General features: G+C 34.2%; 2 protein-coding genes across 4 annotated transcripts; both read left to right on the plus strand.

The window, feature by feature from the left end:
- The first annotated feature begins 126 nt into the window (after window positions 1-126).
- On the plus strand, window positions 127-3,795 carry LOC136208987 (OVARIAN TUMOR DOMAIN-containing deubiquitinating enzyme 4-like). Of its 3 annotated transcripts, XM_066000317.1 has the most exons (8): window positions 127-310; window positions 1,389-1,785; window positions 1,897-1,986; window positions 2,094-2,215; window positions 2,571-2,611; window positions 2,943-3,041; window positions 3,118-3,269; window positions 3,625-3,795. In XM_066000317.1, exons 2-8 carry the CDS (start codon window positions 1,437-1,439, stop codon window positions 3,657-3,659), a joined length of 888 nt encoding a protein of 295 aa, XP_065856389.1. In that variant the 5' UTR covers window positions 127-310; window positions 1,389-1,436; the 3' UTR covers window positions 3,660-3,795. The 3 variants fall into 3 exon arrangements, with proteins under 3 accessions (XP_065856389.1, XP_065856387.1, XP_065856388.1); XM_066000315.1 differs by having other exon boundaries at window positions 130-310; window positions 1,389-1,986; XM_066000316.1 differs by lacking the exon at window positions 3,625-3,795 and having other exon boundaries at window positions 132-310; window positions 1,389-1,986; window positions 3,118-3,385.
- Window positions 3,796-11,683: 7,888 nt separating this feature from the next.
- LOC136207946 (receptor protein kinase-like protein ZAR1) lies at window positions 11,684-15,019 on the plus strand. The gene is made up of 2 exons (XM_065998804.1): window positions 11,684-13,184; window positions 14,276-15,019. The coding sequence occupies exons 1-2, from the start codon at window positions 11,864-11,866 to the stop codon at window positions 14,893-14,895; spliced, it is 1,941 nt and encodes a 646-aa protein (XP_065854876.1). The 5' UTR covers window positions 11,684-11,863; the 3' UTR covers window positions 14,896-15,019.
- Window positions 15,020-23,019: the final 8,000 nt, after the last annotated feature.

Genomic DNA, 23,019 nt, shown 5'->3' on the forward strand with positions numbered 1-23,019 from the left:
AATATATGAAAATGATAAAATTGTGCAATCCACTGTATTAAACCTTTTAGACTAACCTAGAAAATGTCTCCTAAAGTCACGTGCCACGTTCTAGAGGCTTCTTGGAAGAACGTTGGGATCCTCTTTTGGAAGTGGGCTGGTTTGTAGCCCAAAACTCGCGGACGTTTTTCTCACAGCTCTCTCATATTTGATCGATTCAGATGAAGATGGAATGCTTCTTAAACAATTTAATTCGAATTCGAAAATTGTGAATCTTATCTTATTGTTCGTTCATTCTCTCGAAATATTCTGTTCCTGCCTGCCAAAGCAGGTACCATTCTTTGCTTTTCTGACAGTTAATTTCTTGGTGTAACGTGTTTTCTTTTTCTTGTCTTGAAAAATACTGTTTTGTGTCCCTTATTAATCGCACATTTGTAGTCATTCAGCTGGTTTGGATGTGAATTGAGTTCTTAGAAACTTATATATGTCAACTGATTGAAAGTATCTTCTCTCTTTTTTCCATTCTTTCTATTATCTGCAATTTTGGTTGGTTGAATTGATGAGTGTTTTGTTATTCTTTTCATTATTTACTGTTTAAGGATTTCGATTGGAATTAGGGGAGTTACTTTTGTGATTGTAATGATGATAAAGCTCGTCAGATATTTGTGTTCATTGTAAATTTGTAAATCCATGTACTAATTTAATTGCTAATTGCTAAAATTTCTACGATGTAGAGCGTTATAGGTTTTCTACCTCGGATTATAATTTATATAGGTGGGATCATCAAAATCCTGTCCAATTGAGAGCTGTGTCAGATTCATGTGTTCTAAAATCATACCTCGGATTAACAGATGTACCTAACACCCCTTTCTAAAATTGATAATGGTAATTTCGAAACTGATCTACTTTCCAGCTAAACTAAAAGGATTCAATACAAAAAATTTCAGGGTTCTAGTTCTAAAGCAAACTAAAAAGCCATTTAGAGAGAAGTGCAAATTAGGTTCTCTCTTGAACATTAAGCCTAGTATATTGATGTGCTTGTAGAATTAGTACATGAAATTATACTTGCATTGTTATGTAAATGAATACAAGTAATAAAATGTGAGTGCCTAACTATAACCAGGTTAGTAGCATTACGTGTGAGATGAGAGAACTGATCATGCACATAAATGATGTGAATAATATCACAGTTGAATGTTCACTTGTCTAAATACACCTGATTCTGAAACAAGGAAATACTTTCTGTATGTATGCAGGTCTGTCCATTTTGATTTGTGTCTTCAGCTAATCTATTTCTCAGTATTATTTCTATGATCCTATTTCTGATATCCCTGTGCTTAAATTATTCACTTAGTGAGTTCATCTAACTGATTGGTTACATAAAATCCGGTTATATACTTGTGCTTCAGGCTCTACCAGTATGATCATTTGCTTCCTTGTCGACTGATGTGCAAGAAATGTACCTGAGGGGGAATGTTCAACTGATGGGCAGCACAGTTTTGAATTTGGTGTCCAGTAGACAATCCACTTCATGTTGTTTCTTTTCGTATCCTGCACGTTCCAGCGAAAATTACAGTCGCTTGTCTGTTTCAAAAGCATTGTCTAGTCCATCTGTTCAGACATTTCATACAAGTTGTTTTGGGTCAGGCTCATCCGGGAAGAATGGAAGTTGTCAGTCATTTACTGTGAAAGGTTTATTTAGCTCTAGAGGTTCTTTGAGGCGGCATTTAAATGTTTCACTGCAATGTCAGAATCTCAATATGAGACTCTCATTGTCCAGACGAGGAATGCTCTCCAAATTAAAGGGTAATGTGGGATCTGTATCTTGGTCCCATGAATATGCCTCAGCTGGCTTAATTTTAGGTCTCTTGGTTTGCCATTCAAGTTCTGAGCCAACACATGCACATGCTGAAGCAGCTGCAGAGAAGAAAGATGAGGATGATTCTGATTTACCATATGTTAGATTCTCACACGGAAAGAAAGTATACACTGACTATTCTGTTATCGGTGAGAACTGAGGAAGGAGTAAAAACAGTTAGTTACAGATTACTTATTTTCCCTCTTGATTTAATGTGGTGACTTCTTCTTTGATGTGTCATCTTCATGTTCTCTAGGAATTCCTGGAGATGGAAGATGTTTGTTCCGGTCAGTATCTCACGGGGCTTGTTTACGAGCTGGGCAACCAGCTCCAAGTGGAACTCTTCAGAGAGATTTAGCAGATAACTTGCGTGCTAGAGTATCTCCTTATGCTCTTTCTTTAATTTTATGAAAGTGAAATTTGATTTCAGTGAGATTACCGTATAATATATTGTGTTTTACTGAATTAGCTTTTCTTCATTGCTTTGGTGTATGTCTCATTGTCTCTCTATTTCAATTAGAATTCTCTCGTGATTTACAATTCTTGCAAACAACTTTATTTTCTAAAGAAAGCTATTTAATTATCTTATTTGAGTTCTTCCGAACAATGAATATCATGAGAAATAGAACTGAATTCCTCCAAAGTCCATCAAAATAGATGTCCCCAAACAAGGGGTTAAAATGTTTATTTCAATTTTAACCTCTGACTTCTGTTGGTTTGTTCATTTGGTCAGGTTGCTGACGAGTTTATCAAGAGGAGGGAGGAGACAGAATGGTAAAATGAAAATTAGTTGCACTTTCTTCTACTATTTTCACTGCTTTTCAAGCTATAGCATATACTATTTTTCGGTCACTTACGTTCATCGAGTAGAAACTATATTCTTATACACAACGAATTAAAAAATGAGAGAAGACCTTGGATTTATGCAGGTAAATCTTAATGATGCCACTTTTCCTGTAAAGAATCCGTTGATGGCATTGAGCAATCTTTGATAAGTTTTAGTTTGCAATTTCTCTTAAAAACCTTTTGAAAAACTCATTGTAGTTTTCCCAGAGACATCAGTTTTAGTTATAAATTTGTTCATGTGACTTCACCACTATGACAGGTTTGTAGAAGGTGATTTCGACACATATGTGGCACAGATGAGGAAGCCACATGTGTGGGGCGGTGAGCCTGAGTTGTTCATGGCTTCGCACGTTTTGAAGTAATTCCCTCTCTCTCTCTGTCTCTAATGGCATTATACTGAATATTAATGGAAGGAATAATGGTGGTGAGTGCAGGATGCCAATCAATGTTTACATGTATGACCAGAATGCCGGTGGGCTTATATCTATTGCTGAGTATGGTCAAGAATACGGGAAGGACAATCCGATAAGAGTTCTTTATCACGGTTCTGGTCATTATGATGCACTCCAAATTCCTGGAAGGAAAGGTGCTAAATCTAAACTCTAATGGCTTTTTTGATTGATATCGATGAGCAGTAATAAATCTGTGTCAATTTACAAATAAACTATGAGATATTTTGTTATATATAATGTCCCTTTGCCATATGTGAGCTTGAGATGGTATACTGTTGTCTCTTGGATGGTGGAATGAAATGACGTATGGATCAGCTTAATTTAATACATATCAGTGTTTTAGACCACTAATTTGACTAAAAGAATCATAATCAGTTTTTGCTAAGAAATCTGTATTACTGATTTAATAAGTGAGTTGAACTTTTTAGCCGAATATATAAAAATCCAGCAATTATTTATAATTATCCTTTTAAACCTGTTGTATCACAGATGCTCATATGGTTCGGGGCCATTCTTCGGCCTAGGCAGGAGTGACATTACTTTTAGAGCATATTGATGTATAATGATAATGTTTTGCATCTAAAAATGTTTCCTAGACAATATTTTGTCTGGTGTACGAGATAAAATGTTTTTTTCATATAAAATTTGATGTTTTTATTAGATCTTTGACTTAATACATCTTTGGCCTTTTGTACTTGTTTAAAAAAAGTCAATTGTCCCTTATATTTTGAAAAAGTTCTATTAACCTCCGAAACTTACTTAAAGTGACCAATTGAGTCTTTGAAATGTACCTATTACCCCTGAACTTTTTTAAATTGATCTATTAGCTCCTGAACTTTGCTTAAAGTCTATGCATTTTAAGTTTTTCATAGGTGATTTTAAACAAGTTCAAAGAGGTAATTTGAACATTTTAAGAGGGGATAATTGACTTTTTTTTTTTTTTTTTTTTTTTTTTTGACGAGTATAAGGGGTTAGGGATGGATTAAGCCTAGATCCTTTGTTAAGTAGTAATGAAAAAAAAGTGTCATTTTCAAGAATTTTCTTCTTTTACATAATTAATTTTTCTACTTTATTTTTAACTTTTTGTTTATTAAGACCGTCATTTGCTACTCTTCCTTAAAATTTCAAGATCGGTTCCAATATATGACGTTTAAATTTGCAGCCACTCATATAAAGAAAGTTAGAGAAATTATATGACATTTTTACTTCAATTGATTCGTTATTGCTAAAAAATAAATGTTGCAATCCTTGTAATTTCATTCATTTCATTGCTCACTTATACTCTCTGTCTTACTAAATTTAATACTTGAGTGCCCATACGAGCCCACCTGAGTGTAAGGAATCAACGAACAACTCCTCACATCTTGGGCTTATGCGATGATTTAATCAGCGATTGATTAAGTGAATTCGACCAGATACTGTTAAATTTAAGTTTATTAAAATTTTATTGTAAAATTAAAATAGGATTTAAATTTAATAAGTTCAAATCTAAAGGTGATTAGCCACTCATCCACTGTAATGTTTAATGTTTATAATTAATTAATTAGGTAATTGTGATAGAAAAAAATCGATGTTAATGGTGTATTAAATAAAACGTTTTGTTAACAGTGAAGCAAATTCTCTGTTTGTAACAAAAAAAAAAAAAAAATCCATTTTTCAAAGTTTGAGTTATATAATCAGAGAGATGAGTTCCATGTTATATTGAAGGCATCTAGTAAGATTCAAATTTATTCCTATCGTTATACACATTTATCTTTAACTAATTGAATTGTGTAATTTTATCCTTAATGTTTGCAAATAAAATATTTTTACTAGATAGAAGATTTAAACATAATAATTTACTCGTATTTAACTCGTTATTTAAATTGTCATATTAGATCCGTTCAAATATTAATTATGTTTAGAATATTTATTCTATTACTCACTCAATCTACCAGAATGTCATATTTAAATTTTTTAAATACAAGTTAATAACATATTAAAATATTTACTATGTGAGTAAAACAATTATAAATAACCTCTCAAAGGTAGGAAAATAAATTTGTTTAGATCAATCTGTTCAAATTATCTATTAGTTATGACTAAAAATTGCACTAATATTTTGTAAGTTAGGTGTAAATATGTATTTCAAAAAAAAAAAAAAATGATTAGGATAATTTATCTCTATATTTAAATGCATTTTTAACTTTTTTTTTAATTATAATTTTGTTTTTATTTAGGTTCTATTAGCAAGGACAGACTTATTTTGAAAAATAAAGCATAGAGCATATATTCTCTAATTAGTACATATGATTGGAAGATACAAATTTTACCAAAAGAAACAAAAACAAGTTATCGCTTTCTTATGTTGTTTTTTACTCTCTTTCTTTAACAAATTGTTGCAATTGACAAAAATGTCCTTGGTTTGGTAAGGTAGTGGAAACTGAAAAGCTCAAAAAGCATACACACCACCAGCAGCATGCCCTTTGTTTGTTTGATGGATACTCTGACACCAAAGATATGAATAAAGTTCGCATTTACAGAATTGTCCCTACCTATCCCCCTTTTTTTTTTATTTAAGTCAAAATCTTTCGGAAAAAAATCTTCTGTCCCGAATTCCCTGTCCCCTTCCCTGTTTCCCATTCAAATTTTGACACGTGTCCCTTTAACTACACTTTAACCAAAGTTAAGTATATCTAACCATAGTTAGTAGCAATAAAGTAAGATAAAAGGGACACGTGTCAAAATTTGAATGGGGGACAAGGAATTCGGGACAGAAGATTTTTTTCCAAATCTTTCTCTCTTTTTTTATGATTACAATTTACAACTCCGAATAAACTAATGAGAATTTCTTAAGAAATATTGCAATTTAAAGATATCTTTTTTTTTTTTTTGATGGAACAATTTAAAGATATTATAATTAGCTTTCAAGGATTCTATTTATAAAAATGAAAGCAATAGTACAATGCAGTCTAATATTCTAAATATTATATAAGTTTGTAATTCAATATTTTAGTTCAAATGCATCAATCCGGAGAAATCAGAAGCAAATTTTAGTTCAAACGTGTGTATTAAATTTAAGGATGGTTTCTGCAACTTAATGAGGGTAAATGAAGTTTACGCTATCCCTAAGTATTCCGGGCTTTCTATTGTCCTAGGTAGGTCAAATAAAGCAATTTTTAGTTTTTTCAGTGACCGAATTCAGAAGAAGATAGGAAGGTAGAATGAGAAGTGGTTGTCCGGTGCGGGAAAGGAAAAGTTGTAGCCCAAGCAATCTATTTGTATGTGATGAGCTAATTTTTATTTTCAAAAACTTTCTATGGCCTTACTCAACAATTTCTGGTGGGGCAAGAAGAGTGGTGGTTGAAGCATTCATTAGGTTAGAAGTAGTTTGCTCTTTGCACCTAAAGAGAAAAGGTATTTAATGCCCAATATCTATGGGAGTCTTTCATTTTTTAAGTTAGAGGTCGGGCAAGTGACAGTGCGGTTTGGCGGGGCCTACTCAGTGTTCGAGGGGTGCTTCTAGAGAGTGGAATGTGGAGGATTGGAAATGGTGAAAATGTGCGTATTAACTGTCATAAATGGGTTCCTAGAGTCATTTGTGGCAGACCCCTATTTTTGCTTTGCGATCCTTCTACAATTTTTGTCTTTCCTTTGATTAATGGTTCAAATTTCTCTTGGAATATTAATATCTTAAGAGAATGCTTTGATGAAGAGGATGTCAAGCCATTTGCAGAATTCCCCTTAGGCCAGCTGCGGGTAATGATAACTTTTTCTGGAAGGCATCTCGATCTGGAAGTTATTTGGTGATACTACGGCTTCATCTTCGGGCCCAAAGTCGTCCTGGAAACTAATCAGGAAGCTTATACTCCTTCCTAAAATTATCCACTTAATGTGGGTAGCTTGCAACGATTCTCTTCCTTATTTGGATTCTTTGGCTAAGCAACACATACCCATTACTAATGTTTGCGTCTTATATGGGGCTGAAGGTACTACTCTATTCCATGTCTTCAAGAACTGTCGTGTGGCTTGAAGGCGTTAGAAGGCTGCTGCACTTGCTGTCAAAGTGTACCTCGCCAATGGGGATAATTTCTCCAACTGGTTTCACGATGTTCATGATTGTCTTTCCTGGCGTTTTTTTTATGAAGGTAGTACTCTGCTCCATGTTTTCAAAACTTGTCGTGTGGCTCGAAGGTGTTGGAAGGCTGCTACACTTGCTGTCAAAGTGTACCTCGTAAATAGGGATAATTTCTCTAACTGGTTTGACGGTGTTCGTTCATGATTGTCTTTCCCATGATGATCGTCATCTTTTCTGTGCAGTATGTTGGATGTTTTGGTTTGCACATAATAAAGGTTGGCATGAGGGGAAGTTTCTTTCGGATGAGGCTATTATGCGGGAGGGAGGGTGATCAATGTTTTAGCTCTGAGAAATGTGATTGTTGCTAGTTTAAGGAATGGGGTAGCTAACCTCTTTGGTCCCCGCCTCCTCATGTCGTACTAAAATTAAACTATGATGCGGCTGTATTGGACGCCAGTCAGAGTTGTGCTACTGGCTTCATTCTAAAGGACTCTACTTGCTTAGACCGTATGAGTTGTGCATGCCCTCTAGCGCCCCATTGGTCGGTCTTGCAAGCGGAGCTTCTTGATATTCCTAATGGCTTACTTGCAGCCAAAGAATGCAGTGCTGAGAGGATTATTGTGGCCTCCAACTACTCTAAAGTGGTAGATGACATTTCACGGGGTGCAAACCTGACTTACATAGGCTGCATTGTTCAAGCCATTCTCGGAGAAGCTTACTTAGTCCCAGAAGTTAAATTTATCTTTGAAGGACGATACGGAAACTCCGCTGCCCATGATCTGGCCAAATAGGGTCTATCCCTTTCTTCTATTCAAGTCTTAATTGATGACTTTCCTTCTTGTATCACATATTATATTCTTTTTAATTTTTCCTTCTTATCCTTCTTTCTGAAAAATGAAAAGAAAATGGAGTTAAAAAAGGAAATGATTATTTCATTCTGGATAGTCAGTTCTTTAATTGTATTACTACTGATTCATTTTCCTCTTAATACAAGGTGACAGTTCTATCAAATATATATATTCAAAATTTTAGAATTGTAAATATTGGTATTTGTTTAAAGAAATTGTAATGCAGCAAAAATCTAAATTATTTCCCTAAAAAAGCCCAAACCATGATGTCTACGTACCTAGCAAATCAATTAATATCATATGCTTATATTTTTTCTATACATCAATTATCTTTGATGTAAAATGATTTATTATTTGGGTGTACTACTCTCAAAGTATAATAAAGTTCCTCTAATTCATTATTTGTCAATAAATATCGCTAATAACTTTGTAATATGGCTTAATATATCAGGGCTACGTAGATGGCTAAATAATCCGATTAATTCTCTTGTATTCATAAGATTCTTCGTTAGTCTTTTAAAATTGTTTAAATTTATGTGATTAATTTTTTAAATCATGTGTGGCAGAGCAAATAGATTTAGACAAATCGTAACACGTATCATTTTAAACAAATTTATAAAATCAATATATCACTTTGAATCATTTGAATAAATTTAGAGGATTCCATGGGTCATCATCACATTTAACATTGTTATTATTAGAAACATGTGAATTTCAGTTTCATTGAGGTAGTCAACTTAGAGATAACTCATAAAATTATCGACATTGCTACATTCTTTCACCTAATTTTACAATTGTTTTTGAACCTATCAATTTGTAATCATACCCCAATGCAATGCACCTAACACATGCTACAACTTTTGCTCATTAATATCAACTTCTTACCTAGTTTTGGCAATCCTTTCTTTTTTTTTTAATCCAAAAGTAAGCAAATGGAATTACTGTTATATGTTATATGATGAACAATTGGATCTAGGATTGATGCACATTCATCGTGTTAGAGCATTTCCAAAAGACTTTTAGTTCATTTTTTAAAAATAATATAAATAATTGACTCTTGGTGATTTGTGGAGTAACTAATACATATCATCTCCAATAATACTACTCATATTCACTCATTATTTATATTTTATAATTAAAATTATTAAGTATTGTTATATTTACCAATAGTGAGAGGAGAGAGACTCTTCAATAATAAATTATTAATAAAAAATGAAATAAGGAATGGACTCTGAGTGGAGAGGGGTTCCTTAATAATAAAGAATGATGAAGCTCTTAGTGATTTGAGGGGTCACTATGAGGCTATTGAAGTTGATTTTCATTCTATCTCCTCAAATTTTAATTTAAAGTCCAACTGATATGCTGTTGGAGATACTCTTAACGTCTAATTATATTTTATTGATTTTTTTAGTACCGATGTATTAAAAACAAATAGAACTTCATATACATGTTTAATGATTTTTTTTCCGTAATTAGTAAAATTCCCTTATAACACCCTAAATATGTCCATGATTCATAAATGGAGAGTATGTAGTTAAAGAAAACTTTGTTCTTGATTTTTTAAACTTTATTTAGCTTATGGATCTTTATTCTGAAGATTTAAAGTTCCATGATGCTAATAAAATATTATGTCTAGAACTTGGAAGTTTATTGAAGTCGGGTATATTATTTAAATAAAATGGGAATGATAACAATAGGAGGTTGTTGTCGTGCATTACTCAGGAAAATCATGTGATACACATATATGATTCCCATAAAATAGATGAGCTAATTTTCGTTACTTAGTTATTAGCTCTTCCATATATAGAGGGTGATTTCAATATGAATGATTGAGTGATGTGAATATACATGTTGGTGGGAATATGAATGATGATAGGAGTATGAATGCTAATGTGAATATGAATGTAGATGCTTATGCGAATATGAATATAAAAGCTGATGTGGATGTGAATATAGTTGCTGGTGTGAATATGAATGTTGGTAGGAGTGTAAATGCTGATGTGAATACGAGTATATATACTGATGTGAATGTGAATATAGAAGCTGATATGAACATGAATATAGATGTTGGTGTGATAAGGAATGATGATACCGATGTGATAAGGAATAATGGGGAGGCTGGTGTAAATATAAATGTTGATACTGATGTGATAAGCAATGTCGGAGGAAATCAAGGCTCTACTTGACAATGGCACTTGGTAGCTTGTTCCTAGACCTCAAAAGAGGCATGTTATCACTTCTCGTTGGTTGTTTCGAACAAAGAAGAAGTCCGATGGAATGATTGATCGATATAAAGCTCGTCTTGTGGCATAAGGATTTACACAAAAATCGGGTATTATTACAAGGAAACTTTCAGCCCTGTGGTCAAAGCTACCACTATAAGAGCCGTGTTTGCTATTGTAGTTGCCAATTGCTAGTTCATCAATCAAGCACCACGTGGGTGGTTTACCAGTCTATGAAACTTTTTACTTTCTCTTGGGTTCTAGATGTCGCAGGATGACAACTCTTTGTTTGTACACAGAAAGGGTGAAGATCAAACCTACATACTCTGTTATGTGGATGGAATTCTCATTATATAAAACGTTCATGCACATATTGTTAATACAATTACTTCTATTGAAAAAGAGTTTCTCATTCGAAAATTGTGTAGGCTGAGTATTTTTTGAGATTGAGATTCACTATGCAAAAGAGGGCATCCATTTATGTCAGACTAAGTATGCATCTGATATACTTGATATAGTTAATGGTTGATTCAAAACCAACATCGACTCCCATGGCCACCACACCAACACTCTCTAAAAGTCTTGGAACTAGTCTCGCATCTAAGCCTGAATACATGGGCATCGTGGGTGCACTTTAGTATTTGACTTTAACTTGACCTGGCATTTCCTTTGTTGTCAACAAGCTTTGCCAGTTTTTTCATTGTCCCATGGATGATCATTGGAAGAGTGTTAAACGGGTTTTGCGATATATTCAGGGCACTATTCGGCATTACCATGTCATCAAAATCCATTGAGTATGTTCACTGTTACTCTGGTAGTGATTGGGAGGGTGTCCAAATGACAGACGATCCACAAGTGCTTTTTGTGTCTATCTTGGAAAAAGCATCATTTCGTAGCAAACTCGTAAGCAACCTATGATTGCACGATCATCCATTGAGAGTGAATATAAAGCTGTTGCAAATGCTACAACTGAGCTTCTTTGGCTTCGGTCTTTACTTTCAGACTTAGGACTCCAAATTCCAAAATCTGTACTATAGTTGACAATATGGGGGCGATTGTTTCATGCTCGTACAAAGTATATTGAGTTTGACTATCACTTTATTCGTAAATAGGTTCAAAATGGTTTTCTAAGTGTCCGTTTTATTTCAACTGAAGATGAAGTTGAACACATTTTAACCAAACAGTAATAAACATAAAAATTTAATCCATCTTACGAACCTAACATTAATTATGTTATGTTTGAGATTAGAATTTTGAATTTCTGTTGGAGGAGAAGTAATTTAATATTATTCTTAAGTAGTAAATTTAAAATAAAATTAATTTTTATTTAATAAAAAAATGCAATATTAATATAAAATGAAGAGGTTAAGGTGAAATGGAACTACTTTTTGAACGTAGAGAGTACTGCAAATCTGAATGTTTATAATTTAATATTCCTATCCTACTAAACAGTGTCAGACAACAGTCGCAACAATTCAAATTTCACTGCCTCGAATCTCCCAAACTAACTTCAAACTTCATTTCAAACCCCCAAATCCTTCGTCTTCTTCTTCTCTATCAGTTTTCTGCAACTTCTCGTTGCTGCGTTCTTCATTGTCAAAATGCTACTGAAATACTCTCTTCAGATCACTTCATTGTCTCTTCTTCTAATTTTCCGATTCTCTTTCTGTCTTACAACAGATGGCCTTGCTCTCTTAGCTCTCAAAGCTGCAATCACAACTGACCCTACACGAGTTCTCGCTTCCTGGTCCGATTCTGACTCTACTCCATGCCACTGGCTCGGAGTCATTTGTGTTAATCACCGAGTCGTCTCTCTCTTTCTCCCTAACAGAACCCTTACTGGTTATTTACCTTCCGAACTCGGTCTCCTTGACTCTTTAACCCGACTCACTCTATCTCACAATAATTTCTCCAAGCCTATTCCTTCTCATCTCTTCAAATCCACCGCTCTACGCTTTCTCGATTTGTCTCATAACTCACTTTCTGGTCCTATCCCACCCCAAATTACTTCTTTACAATCTTTAACCCACTTGGATTTATCTTCCAATTCAATCAATGGGTCTCTTCCTGAATTCCTCACCGAGATCAAAAGCCTCACTGGAACTCTTAATTTGTCTTACAATTCATTTTCCGGTGAAATTCCCGAGTCGTTCGGGGATTTTCCGGTGATGGTTAGTTTAGATTTGAGGCATAATAATCTCAGTGGAAAAGTGCCTCTAGTTGGTTCATTGGTGAACCAGGGTCCGACTGCATTTGCCGGAAATCCAAGTCTATGTGGATTTCCATTGCAGACTCCATGTCCGGAGCCTTTCAATATGACAACCAACGAAAGCCCGGAAAATCCTGAAGATCCTAGAGACCCCAATCCTGCCCTTGTTGCTGAAGCTGAATACAAACAGAGGGCGAAAAACGGGTCGGTGACGGTTCCTCTAATATCGGGTGTTTCGGTGGTGATCGGAGCCGTATCGGTGTCGGTATGGTTGTTTCGGAGGAAATGGGGTAAAGGTGAAAAGGGCAAAAAGGGAAAAGAAGAAAATGTAGTAAACAGCATGAACGATGTGATGGAGGATGAGGGGCAAAAGGGTAAATTCGTAGTGATCGACGAAGGGTTCAGTTTGGAATTAGAGGATTTGTTAAGGGCATCAGCTTACGTGGTGGGAAAGGGACGGAGTGGAATAGTATACAAGGTAGTAGTAGGAGGGAGAGGATCGGGTACGGTGGCGCCTACAGTAGTTGCTGTGAGGAGACTGAATGAAGGCGATGCCACGTGGAGATTGAAGGAGTTTGAGACAGAGGTGGAAACTATTGAGAGGGTCCACCATCCTAATATCGTGCGGCTAAGAGCTTATTACTATGCTAATGATGAGAAGTTGCTCATCTCTGATTTCATTAGGAACGGGAGCTTGTACTCCGCGCTGCATGGTAACATTGCTCTCTGAATTTATTCAATTAATGGCAGATTATTTATAGCATGAAAGGAGTTTGAATTTATGTTTGTTTCTACTTGGTAGTTAGTAATGTTTTTGAATTTAGGGGTTTTGAGTTATTGGGATATGTTGTGTTGTGTTTATTTCTAGAAAGAATTATAGAGTTTGTCTCGTCCGGTTTCATCTGGGACTAGGATATCCATTTGAGAGATAATACCAAACATTTGTGGTCCTCAAATGAATTCAACATGCCTATAATTTTAGGCAAAACTTAATGCTAAGAACCCTGACTAATGTTGGTCCACTACACTAGGATGGACAATTGCTTTTTTATTCATTTGCTGCTTTCCTTGATAATTACTTTCATTAGTGTTTAAATTTGAATCGAGATGACTCTATTGCATTAGGGCCCATTTGTTTTACCTTTGCTTTGCTGTTACAGTTTGCTGTTTGCTATTGGAAAAAGTTGATTTTCCAAAAAGGAGAGATTACTTCTTTTTAGGTGTAAAAGGTAAACAAGAGTTCATTAATCAAACACCTAAAACTATCATTTTTGAAGTGAAAAGCCAAAGAGGAGTATGAAAATGAGTAACCAAACACCCTCCTAAGAGTCAAAATGAACATGAAGTTGTTACCCCCAAATCGAAATTTAGGCCACGCCATAGACATTAGGCTCAAGTGATCCACCCTAGTATATCAAAGACTAAGAGGCAGTTATAAATGCCCTTAAAAAAGAGAGGCGAATGTTTCCATAAGGAAGGAGCCCTATGCACTATGGGGCTGTTGGGTCCATAGTGCATGCTCCTAAGAGGCATTTCAATGTGGTTTACAAGTATTGGCTTAGATTCAGCCATACTCTCAGAAGTAGGACTTAGCAAAATGTTTATAGGGGAGAAATCACTCCTATGTTGGTTAGTTTGGGGAAATCTCGGGGGCACATGAGGATTTTATAGAAATAATGAAAACTATTATTGGAGCTTGGCTTATCAGTTTAGTTTAAGCTGTTATTTGCTATTTGCTATTGAAAGGAATAAAAGATGAGATGGAAATGCAACATTTGTTTGATTTCTGATAATTTGATTGCAGGAGGAGCATCCAATGCACTGCCACCGTTATCATGGGCAGCAAGGTTGAAAATTGCTCAAGGAACTGCAAGGGGTTTAATGTACATGCATGAATGTAGCCCCAGAAAGTATGTCCATGGCAACTTAAAATCAACTAAAATCCTCCTAGACGATGAACTCCAACCACACGTTTCAAGTTTCGGTCTCACCCGTCTTGTCTCCACTACTTCCAAGCTCACAACTTCAGCATCCAAACACCACTACTTGAACCAAACCATTCTAACATCTAAGACTTCATCTATGTACTTGGCACCGGAGGCTCGAGCATCCACCAGCAAGTTGAGACAGAAATGTGATGTCTACTCCTTCGGAATCATATTGATGGAACTATTAACTGGCCGATTACCTGATGCAGGACCGGAGAATGATGAGAAAGGATTAGAGAGTGTGGTGAGGAAGGCGTTTCGAGAGGAGCAACCGTTGTCTGAGATCATCGACCCTGCGTTGTTAAACGAGGTTCATGCGAAGAAACAGGTAATTGCAGTGTTTCATATTGCACTGAACTGTACCGAATTAGACCCGGAATTGCGACCTAGGATGAGAATAGTGTCTGAAAATCTAGATCGCATCAAATTGCAATGAACAAAGAATGTAAAGTTTTGTTTGCAGCTGCTTAAATTTGATCATGAAGCTTGAGAATGTAAGATCGTTGTAGCTGCATTTTGTTGCAATTTTATTATATTGCCTCAGCCATGTTTTGTGTTCTCCTTTCCTCTTGTTATTTATTTATTTTTTTCGTATTAAATCTCTTTTTTATTTCATATCAATTTTGATTTTATGATATAAATTTAAGACTGCTGTGGCCAATAAAATAAGGTACGACTCCAGTAAGATAAGCAAGATACCCCGTTACCATATGTGGCCTTGAAGCCTACAAGTTTTTTCTGGCTCTGCTGCCTCTAAATTCTTTTTAACAAAAAAAAATATTTTATATTTTTTGTGATGTAAAACATTTTATTGCTTTTATTATATTCAATATCAAATGGAAGATATATTTGAAAAAAGAAAAGATATTTGAACATATCTTCCTTTTCTAGAATGATAATTTTTTTTTTTTTTTTTATCTTTCAATTAAATCACAAAGTACAAATATAGCACAATAAAACCTTCCACCCATACAGGCTACAGTCCGTATAAGATCCACAAAGGAAAGAAAAGGGTTATGCTATGCTTACTTTGTTTTTGACAAAGTAAGTATTACTTTGTTTTTTCTACCATTGGATGGTGATGAACCTTGACAAAGTAAACTCATCCAATGGTAGAAAAAACAAAGTAATATTTACTCTGTCAAAAACAAAGTAAGCATAGAAGACACCGAAAGAAACTAGACTACAAAGAGCAATAAAAAAACTACAAAACACAATAAAAAAACCATAAATGATAAATATTTTTTTTAAAAAAATTTGAAAAATAATTTTAAATAATTCTCTTACTTGACATTTTTCTTAAAGAAAGAATAAATTGATTTTTTTAATTACAAGGCTAAACGCCAAATCAAACAAAACAATTAGAGGTATACCACACTCGTGATGGCTTAAAAAGAGATTTTTTCGTGTAGCTTGCCATCCAATCTGCAATACTATTGCTTTCCCGATACAAGTGCAAAAGTGAACATCCCAATCCCTAGTTTGAAGACGTTTGCAATGAAGAAAAATCTAAGAATAGGGTTGGTGGTGCATATCCAATGACTTATTCATAACCCAACAACGATCCGTGAACCGAGCTCCATAATAAACTTACAAACACCTTGCATGCAAGCTAAGTTAGGCCAAGTTTCGTCTGTATTCGTTTTCATTCAACCATCATCAAGAGGCTGCCATTTTACGCAAATAGTATCGTTAAACCTTTGATCTCTTGTTGAACAAAGAGAAAGCATATCCAAACTGAGCTCAAAAGTAATGGTGACTAAAATACATTCGTTTCTCCGCTTACACATCCACATCCACCACAACGACATAGAAGAGAATCGATCGTTGAACATTATCATAGACTGTATCTGAGCTCAAGGTAAGAAATAACCAGCTCAAAAAAAAAAAAAATCGGATTAAAAAAGAGAATGAAAAATCATTGGAACAATTATGTTCCAAAACCAGTCCAAAAAAGAACCGGACTCAAAAGGAGAATGAAACATGTTGATGATCCTCGGTGATCCCACAAATGACACAATTGGTGTCGGCAATCAAATGTTTACAAGTTCGATTATTGTTATTCATTAAACTGTCATGAGCGAGAATCTATGAAAAAACATAAATCCGTTTCGACATTTTTGATTGCGCCTCTTTAAGAGTTGAGTAGTTTTTAAATTGCCTTTTTTTTTTTTGTAAGATAATTCAAGAAAGTGATAATTATTCTTAAAGTTTTCTATAGTAATTTAGGGTTTAGGTTGTGACAAAGTGGAATTTTGATTGCTTGTGCTAAAACTTTTTTCCCTTAAAGATGACAAAATGATATCGATTTGGATGGAGCAAAAAAAAAAAAAAAAGGTTCAAATACAATAATGTCATAATTAAGTACAAAATTATAACTAAGACATATCATTAAATTTAATATGTCATTATTTTCTATATATTATGAATTTACACTATAATTTAAAATTTTTAGACTCCAATTCATAAATCATAAATTCTAGAAAATATATTCTAGACTTCTAATTTATAAATTATAATCTTTAAAATATATTAAAAGTACTGATTTTACTAGTTTGACATAATCCAAAATTATAACTTGACATAGTTGTAAATAGTTTTTAAAAGATAAATTTCTGTGTGATTTTCCCAAAAAAAAAAAACCCTTTTCGAGTTACTTGGCGGCCCATTTTTTAATGACAAACGCAGACTATCCTTCCAAACAAAATTCATGTATCTAAATTTTGAATTTTACATAGTTAGTTAAAAAATTAAAATACATTTATAGGATAAATTGTACTTATAATTTCTCAACTTTGTCTTTATTTTCATTTCGCCATTGAATTTTAAAACTGAATATTATAGCTTTTAACTTTACACTCTATTAATGTAATAATCCATTTTATCTTTAACCAAATCAAAATGAATATAAAATCAAAAAAGTCTAAGAATTAAAATTATTTAGGACCGCATTATAAATATAACATATTTATCGATATATACTATAATTCCTTTAGAAAGAATAACAATACGAATCAATTAGTCACATAGTAAGAATGAGAACAATTAGAAAGCATAAAAATGAAAAAAGAGCAGACAAAAAAATGTAAAGTATTACTAAAAAATATAATTAAAAATGTATTATTTTATGTAAATTCCTCAAAATGGAAGCAGATTATAGAGACTCATAAAAACAATAAAGATAAAACATTTACTAAAATAAAATAACAAGGGGGATCATCTCAGTTTTACAAAATAACATCTAACTTCTTAAATCTTAGGAAAGTATGTTTTTTCCTCATAATTTTTCCCTTTTTACTGATACTTTTATTTTTATTCTGAATCATGTAATTTTAGAAGCACATTTTGTATTTGCTTATTTGTAACCTTTTAATTCATATATATATCCAACTTATTGAAAAAGTTAGTATCCACCTTTTTAGGAGCATATAGAAAGGGAAATGACTTAGATGGGTTGGGTTGAAACCCAATTATAAATCATTCAATATGCGCTTGTAATTTATTTTTGTCCTGTAAGTCCCACCTGCAATTTCTCCTTCTCTTCTTCGGGTGAGATTACTCTCTTAGTGGGGTTCATTGTTCACATAGGCTCGAACACCTTGAGAGTACCCAGTGGCGAATCCAAGATTTGAAGAAGGGGGACAAAATTCTACGTAAAAAAATTGTAGATAAAAAATATAAAATTGTTCAATTTTTTATGATAAAAAATGCAAAATTGTTCAATTTTTTGTGACGAAAAATGCAAAATCGTTCAATTTTCATGCATTATTTTCATGATTTTTTTTTTTTATAAAAAACATAAATTATAATGTTTCCGACTCGTAATCATCCATTTTCGGGATTCTCGGGTTGTTACGCATCAAATATCCCTAACGTTTTGGGTCAGGTGTAATTTTACCCCTAACATCTAAAATGGTGCAATTTTACCCATAATGTTTGTAGCCAAGAGCAATTTTATCCCTAACGTTGATAAATTTGGATCAATGTCATACACTATTATAAAATACAGTCATTTTTTTCTTTATTTTGCACCAATTGCATATGAATTTTGTAATTTTGAACCAATTTTACCCCTAACGTTGATAAATTGGATCAATTTCAGACACTATTATTTATGACCGAGAAGACAGTTTGATGAATTATTTCTCAAATTGACCCAATTTATCAATGTTAGGGGTAAAATTGCTCTTGCCTTCCAACATTAAGGATAAAATTGTACCATTTTAGACGTTAGGAATAAAATTGCTCCTGACCCAAAACATTAAGGGTATTTTTGCACTTTAACCCTTATTTTTGGACTAAAATTTTTGTTTTTTTAATGGGATGAAGGAAGGGCAAATGCCCCTTTGACCCCCTACATCCGCCCCTGAGAGTACGTACCCACATCTGCGAGGAAGTTAGATGGTCGCAGTTTTGGATGTAAACATTCCACAATCTAAAGAAGTTAGGATCAAAATCCTTAACTTTGGTAGTGCTTTGGAGTGGAGATTCGGCCAGACAAGATCGTACAATGATCTCTCTTGTAGAAAGTACAATGATCCTCGATTTTTCAATGACAAGCTGGTAAAATATTCGAGGGTTTAGTTGTTTGGCCATGTTTTGGCATAACCAATGTAGGCATACTAGTTCGCACCGGGCATTCAGATGATAGAGGCGGTAGGAGGTTAGCATTGAGTTTATGGGATCCGATAAGGGATATAAAAAGCCTTTAATGATATGATAATGGTGGATGGCAAAGTACCCTGTAGGGATTATCCTTGTAGCAGGGATGACATATATATTCATAATCTCTTAAACAAAGATAGGTTCTCCGCATAATTCAATACGTTTGGGATCATTTTGGAGATAATCTCCCGGACTCGGAGTGTGTTTTTATTATTTCTGAGATGACAGGTCTCTCTAAACTCACTTAGATCAAGGAACTTTTTGTAATGTATGTTAAATTTGAATATTTTGTTATCTTATTATTTATGGATTAGTTTGAAGGGTTAGCAAATTGATTTATATATTAATTGGGTTGGGGCATAGAAATCTCTGAGTGTAGGAGGTTTGCTTAAAATGGAAAGCAAAAAAGTGAATGGAAATGCTAAGTCAGGTGTTTCTGTCCCCCTCCGCACATCTTTTTACCTAATTTCAATGTCAATGCCCCTTTCTTTCTTTTTTTTTTTCTTACCATTTCACACACCATTTTGTGACCACATCACTTATTTAATTAATGGGTGCAAAATTATTTTAATGTTGGTAGTTAATTAAATGATAAAATCATGCCAATAACTAGTATAAGTTTTTAGCACTAACTATAAATTATACTCTATATATAGTACTGACTTTTTTCAATGGGTGCAAAATTATTTTAATATTGGAAGTCATAAATCTTGTTATGCTATGCTATCATCTAATTAACAATATAGATACATATACATATATATCTAATATATTGCAGATGAAGATTATATATATATACATAGAATGAAATAACGACATTCATAACTTCATATAATGCTTCGTTAAGAATGATTGAAAATTGGTCAAAATTTTGAATAATAAAAATAAACTTGATTTAATTTATGAATGTTAGGAATAAAGTTACATAATTTTAGATTTTAATAATAAAATTACTTTTAGTTGTTAACGTTGAAATTGATAATAAAATTATACTTTTTAACTAAATCACGAATTAGATATATGACGTCGTAATTTAACTTCTCATTGTTTTTATGGAATTCTCAAATAATTTTATATTTTATGTCACGTTAAACTTCTAAAATAAATATAAGAACCAAATTAACTCTTCACCCTTTGACTTTTAACACCGTTAGTCAATTTGGTATGTGTATTGCTAACGGAATGAACCACAAAGTACCATTTTATAAACTTTTAAACCACAAGGGTGCCGATCGAAAACAGGTGTAACCACAAGGTTTATTTTTATACTTTTCTCCAAAATAAACCTTAATCTTTTAGTGTTGAATATTTTGGGTGGGTCACCCTTGATGGAATCTGACCCGATCGGATCAGGCCCGAATGAACGAAAAGACCTGACATTTTGTATATAAAGAAAAAGAAACGGTCTTTTTCAATTTTTAGTTATTGTAAAACTAATTTTCATCTCCCCTATTTTCTTTTCTGTGATTGCAAATCAAAGTTTTTATTTGGGAATCCTTCCAAAGGTATTTATATTGTAAAACTAATCTTCCTAGTTTGTCATTAGATTGATGTGATTATGATATTTGATTCATATTTTATGATATTGGGTTTGATTAATTGTGTGTCAATCACTTAATAATTCAACATTTAGTTGTTTGGAATTTCAAAGTCTAAAGAAACATATATACTGTTTGGTAACTCCTTCAATTCAAAATTATAAAACAACAACACTAATTAATTTTCTAGGTGATAAAACTAACTAAAAAGAGTACATAACTTACAATTCAATAAACTCAATGAATTGAAACATTTAATTTAAAATTTTAAGTGTAACCTTTTATACATGAATCAATATCATTTTCAAATCCGGAAGATTCACAGGAATAGTTCGATATGCAGAAAGGAATATTCTCTAAAGATGCGAATGACACCCTCCAGCCACGTGAAAGAATCCCCACCATCCGTCCCAGGAACCATACGATTAAGAAAGAGCAACCAGTTGTGCAAATGACAGGGGACATAGACAGAGTGTGTCGTCTAACGCTTCAACGGTCCAAAGGCTTTAGACCTAATGAAACTAGGACACCTGGAAGCACGCTTGCTATATGGTAGGATGTATCACCTGACGATATCACAGACTGAGATTGGAAGAACCAAATGAAAGTTGACATGTGTCTGATAACTTATTAAAGTGCATTCCTAGAATGACGAAGATTACCACTATTTCTTATTCTGTATCGGTTAGTGGCTCCTTAGTTGGACCTATCTCACCTGGGAGAGGCTTGCGATAAGGGGACCCGTTATCTCCATACTTATTTATTTTATGTGTGGAAGTACTCTCTCGACTCATTCAAAGAGAAAAATCAGAAAGGGGTTATCAAGGGGTGTCGGGTGTGCAGGGGAGCCCCGCAGGTCTCCCACTTATTATTTACAGACGATAGCTTTCTGTTCTTCGAAGCTGATATGATGGAGGCACAACAGATGGTTGACATCTTGAAGGAATATGAGCTCGCATCTGGGCAAGCTGTCAATTTATCCAAATCAGGTATCTTTTTCAGTTCAAATGTGGCTAGGGAGACTCGTAATGCTATTTGTTCTTTGTTGCGACTCCACTCTGCGCTGGATACGGGTCGATACTTAGCCTTACAATCGCTTATCGGTAAGTCTAAGAGGGCCATTTTTTAATTTCTGAAGGATAGGCTGAGGAAGAAATTTAATTCTTAGACATGAAGTTCCTGTCAAATGAAGGGGAAGGAGTCCTCTTACGCTCAGTTGCGCAAGCAATGCCAAATTTTTACATGAGTGTATTTCTTCTTCCTACATCTACATGTGATGATTTGGAAAAGATGATGAACTCATATTGGTGGGGTATGAAGGATAATGGAAAGAAGAACATTCATTAGTGTGGGTGGAACCGGTTATGTAATTCTATGGAAAAGGGGGGACTTGGGTATAAGGATCTGCATGATTACACTATCTCCTTATTTGGGAAGCAGGGGTGGAAATTTATTAATCAGTCTCAAGCATTGGTTAGTCGAATTTTTAAGGCTACATATTTTCCATATGGTGACTTTCTAAATGCTAGCATGGGGTCAAATCCCAGCTATGTATGACGGAGCATTTGGGGATTGATAGAAATTTTGAAAAAAAGGATCTGTTGGCAGATTGGGACAAGTAAGAATGTTAGAATCTGGTCTGATCTGATATGTGGATGATCAGGGATGAGGAGTTTTGGGTTGTGTTAGTTAGGGTGGCGGGTATAGAGGAGGCAAGAGTTTGCGAGCTTTGGGTGGATGGTGCTCGGGTTTGGGACAGAGGAAAGGTGCTAAATTGCTTCAATAAGGAGGAGGCAGATGTCATAAATAACATGAGTATTCCGCTGGGAAACTTAGATGATAGACTAATCAGGCATTTTATGAAGGATGGGTCCTACTCATCTAAGTTTGGGTACCATGTTCTTCAAAAGAATAAACTGACTCAAATAGGAAACCATGACTAGAATAAATTGTGAAAGTTAGACTTGCCGCCTAAGATTATGATGTTTATGTGGAGACTGGGGAATAATTATTTACCTACAAGGTATAGGCTATTCGAACGACATATGAATGTGCCATTGAATTGCTTGTTTTGTGAAGTCGATGTAGAGTTTGGATGGCACCTGTTCGTCGAGTGCTCGTACGCGAAGGAGTGCTGGCAGACATCAGGTATGGCGGCACCGAGTGGTCAATGGAATCGGATAGAGGAATGGTTTTTCGACTCCATCAGTAATAACGTAGCAGCAATGTCCAATAAAGTGGCGGTAGTTTTATGGAAGATTTTGGAGCAGAGAAATCAGCAATTGTGGAAGCAACAACATCTCACAGCGGGAAGAGCAGTATCAGGGGGCAAAGCATTCTGTCAAATTGGGTAGCAG

Source organism: Euphorbia lathyris, chromosome 10, assembly GCF_963576675.1.
Source record: "Euphorbia lathyris chromosome 10, ddEupLath1.1, whole genome shotgun sequence".
NCBI lineage: Eukaryota > Viridiplantae > Streptophyta > Magnoliopsida > Malpighiales > Euphorbiaceae > Euphorbia > Euphorbia lathyris.

Coding starts and splice junctions, on each gene's coding strand:
- LOC136208987 (XM_066000315.1), top strand. CDS start 1,437: ATGTACCTGAGGGGGAATGTTCAACTGATGGGCAGCACAGTTTTGAAT. Junction 1,987..2,093: donor CACTGACTATTCTGTTATCG/GTGAGAACTGAG, acceptor CATGTTCTCTAG/GAATTCCTGGAGATGGAAGA. Junction 2,612..2,942: donor AGGAGGGAGGAGACAGAATG/GTAAAATGAAAA, acceptor CCACTATGACAG/GTTTGTAGAAGGTGATTTCG.
- LOC136207946 (XM_065998804.1), top strand. CDS start 11,864: ATGCTACTGAAATACTCTCTTCAGATCACTTCATTGTCTCTTCTTCTA. Junction 13,185..14,275: donor CTTGTACTCCGCGCTGCATG/GTAACATTGCTC, acceptor ATTTGATTGCAG/GAGGAGCATCCAATGCACTG.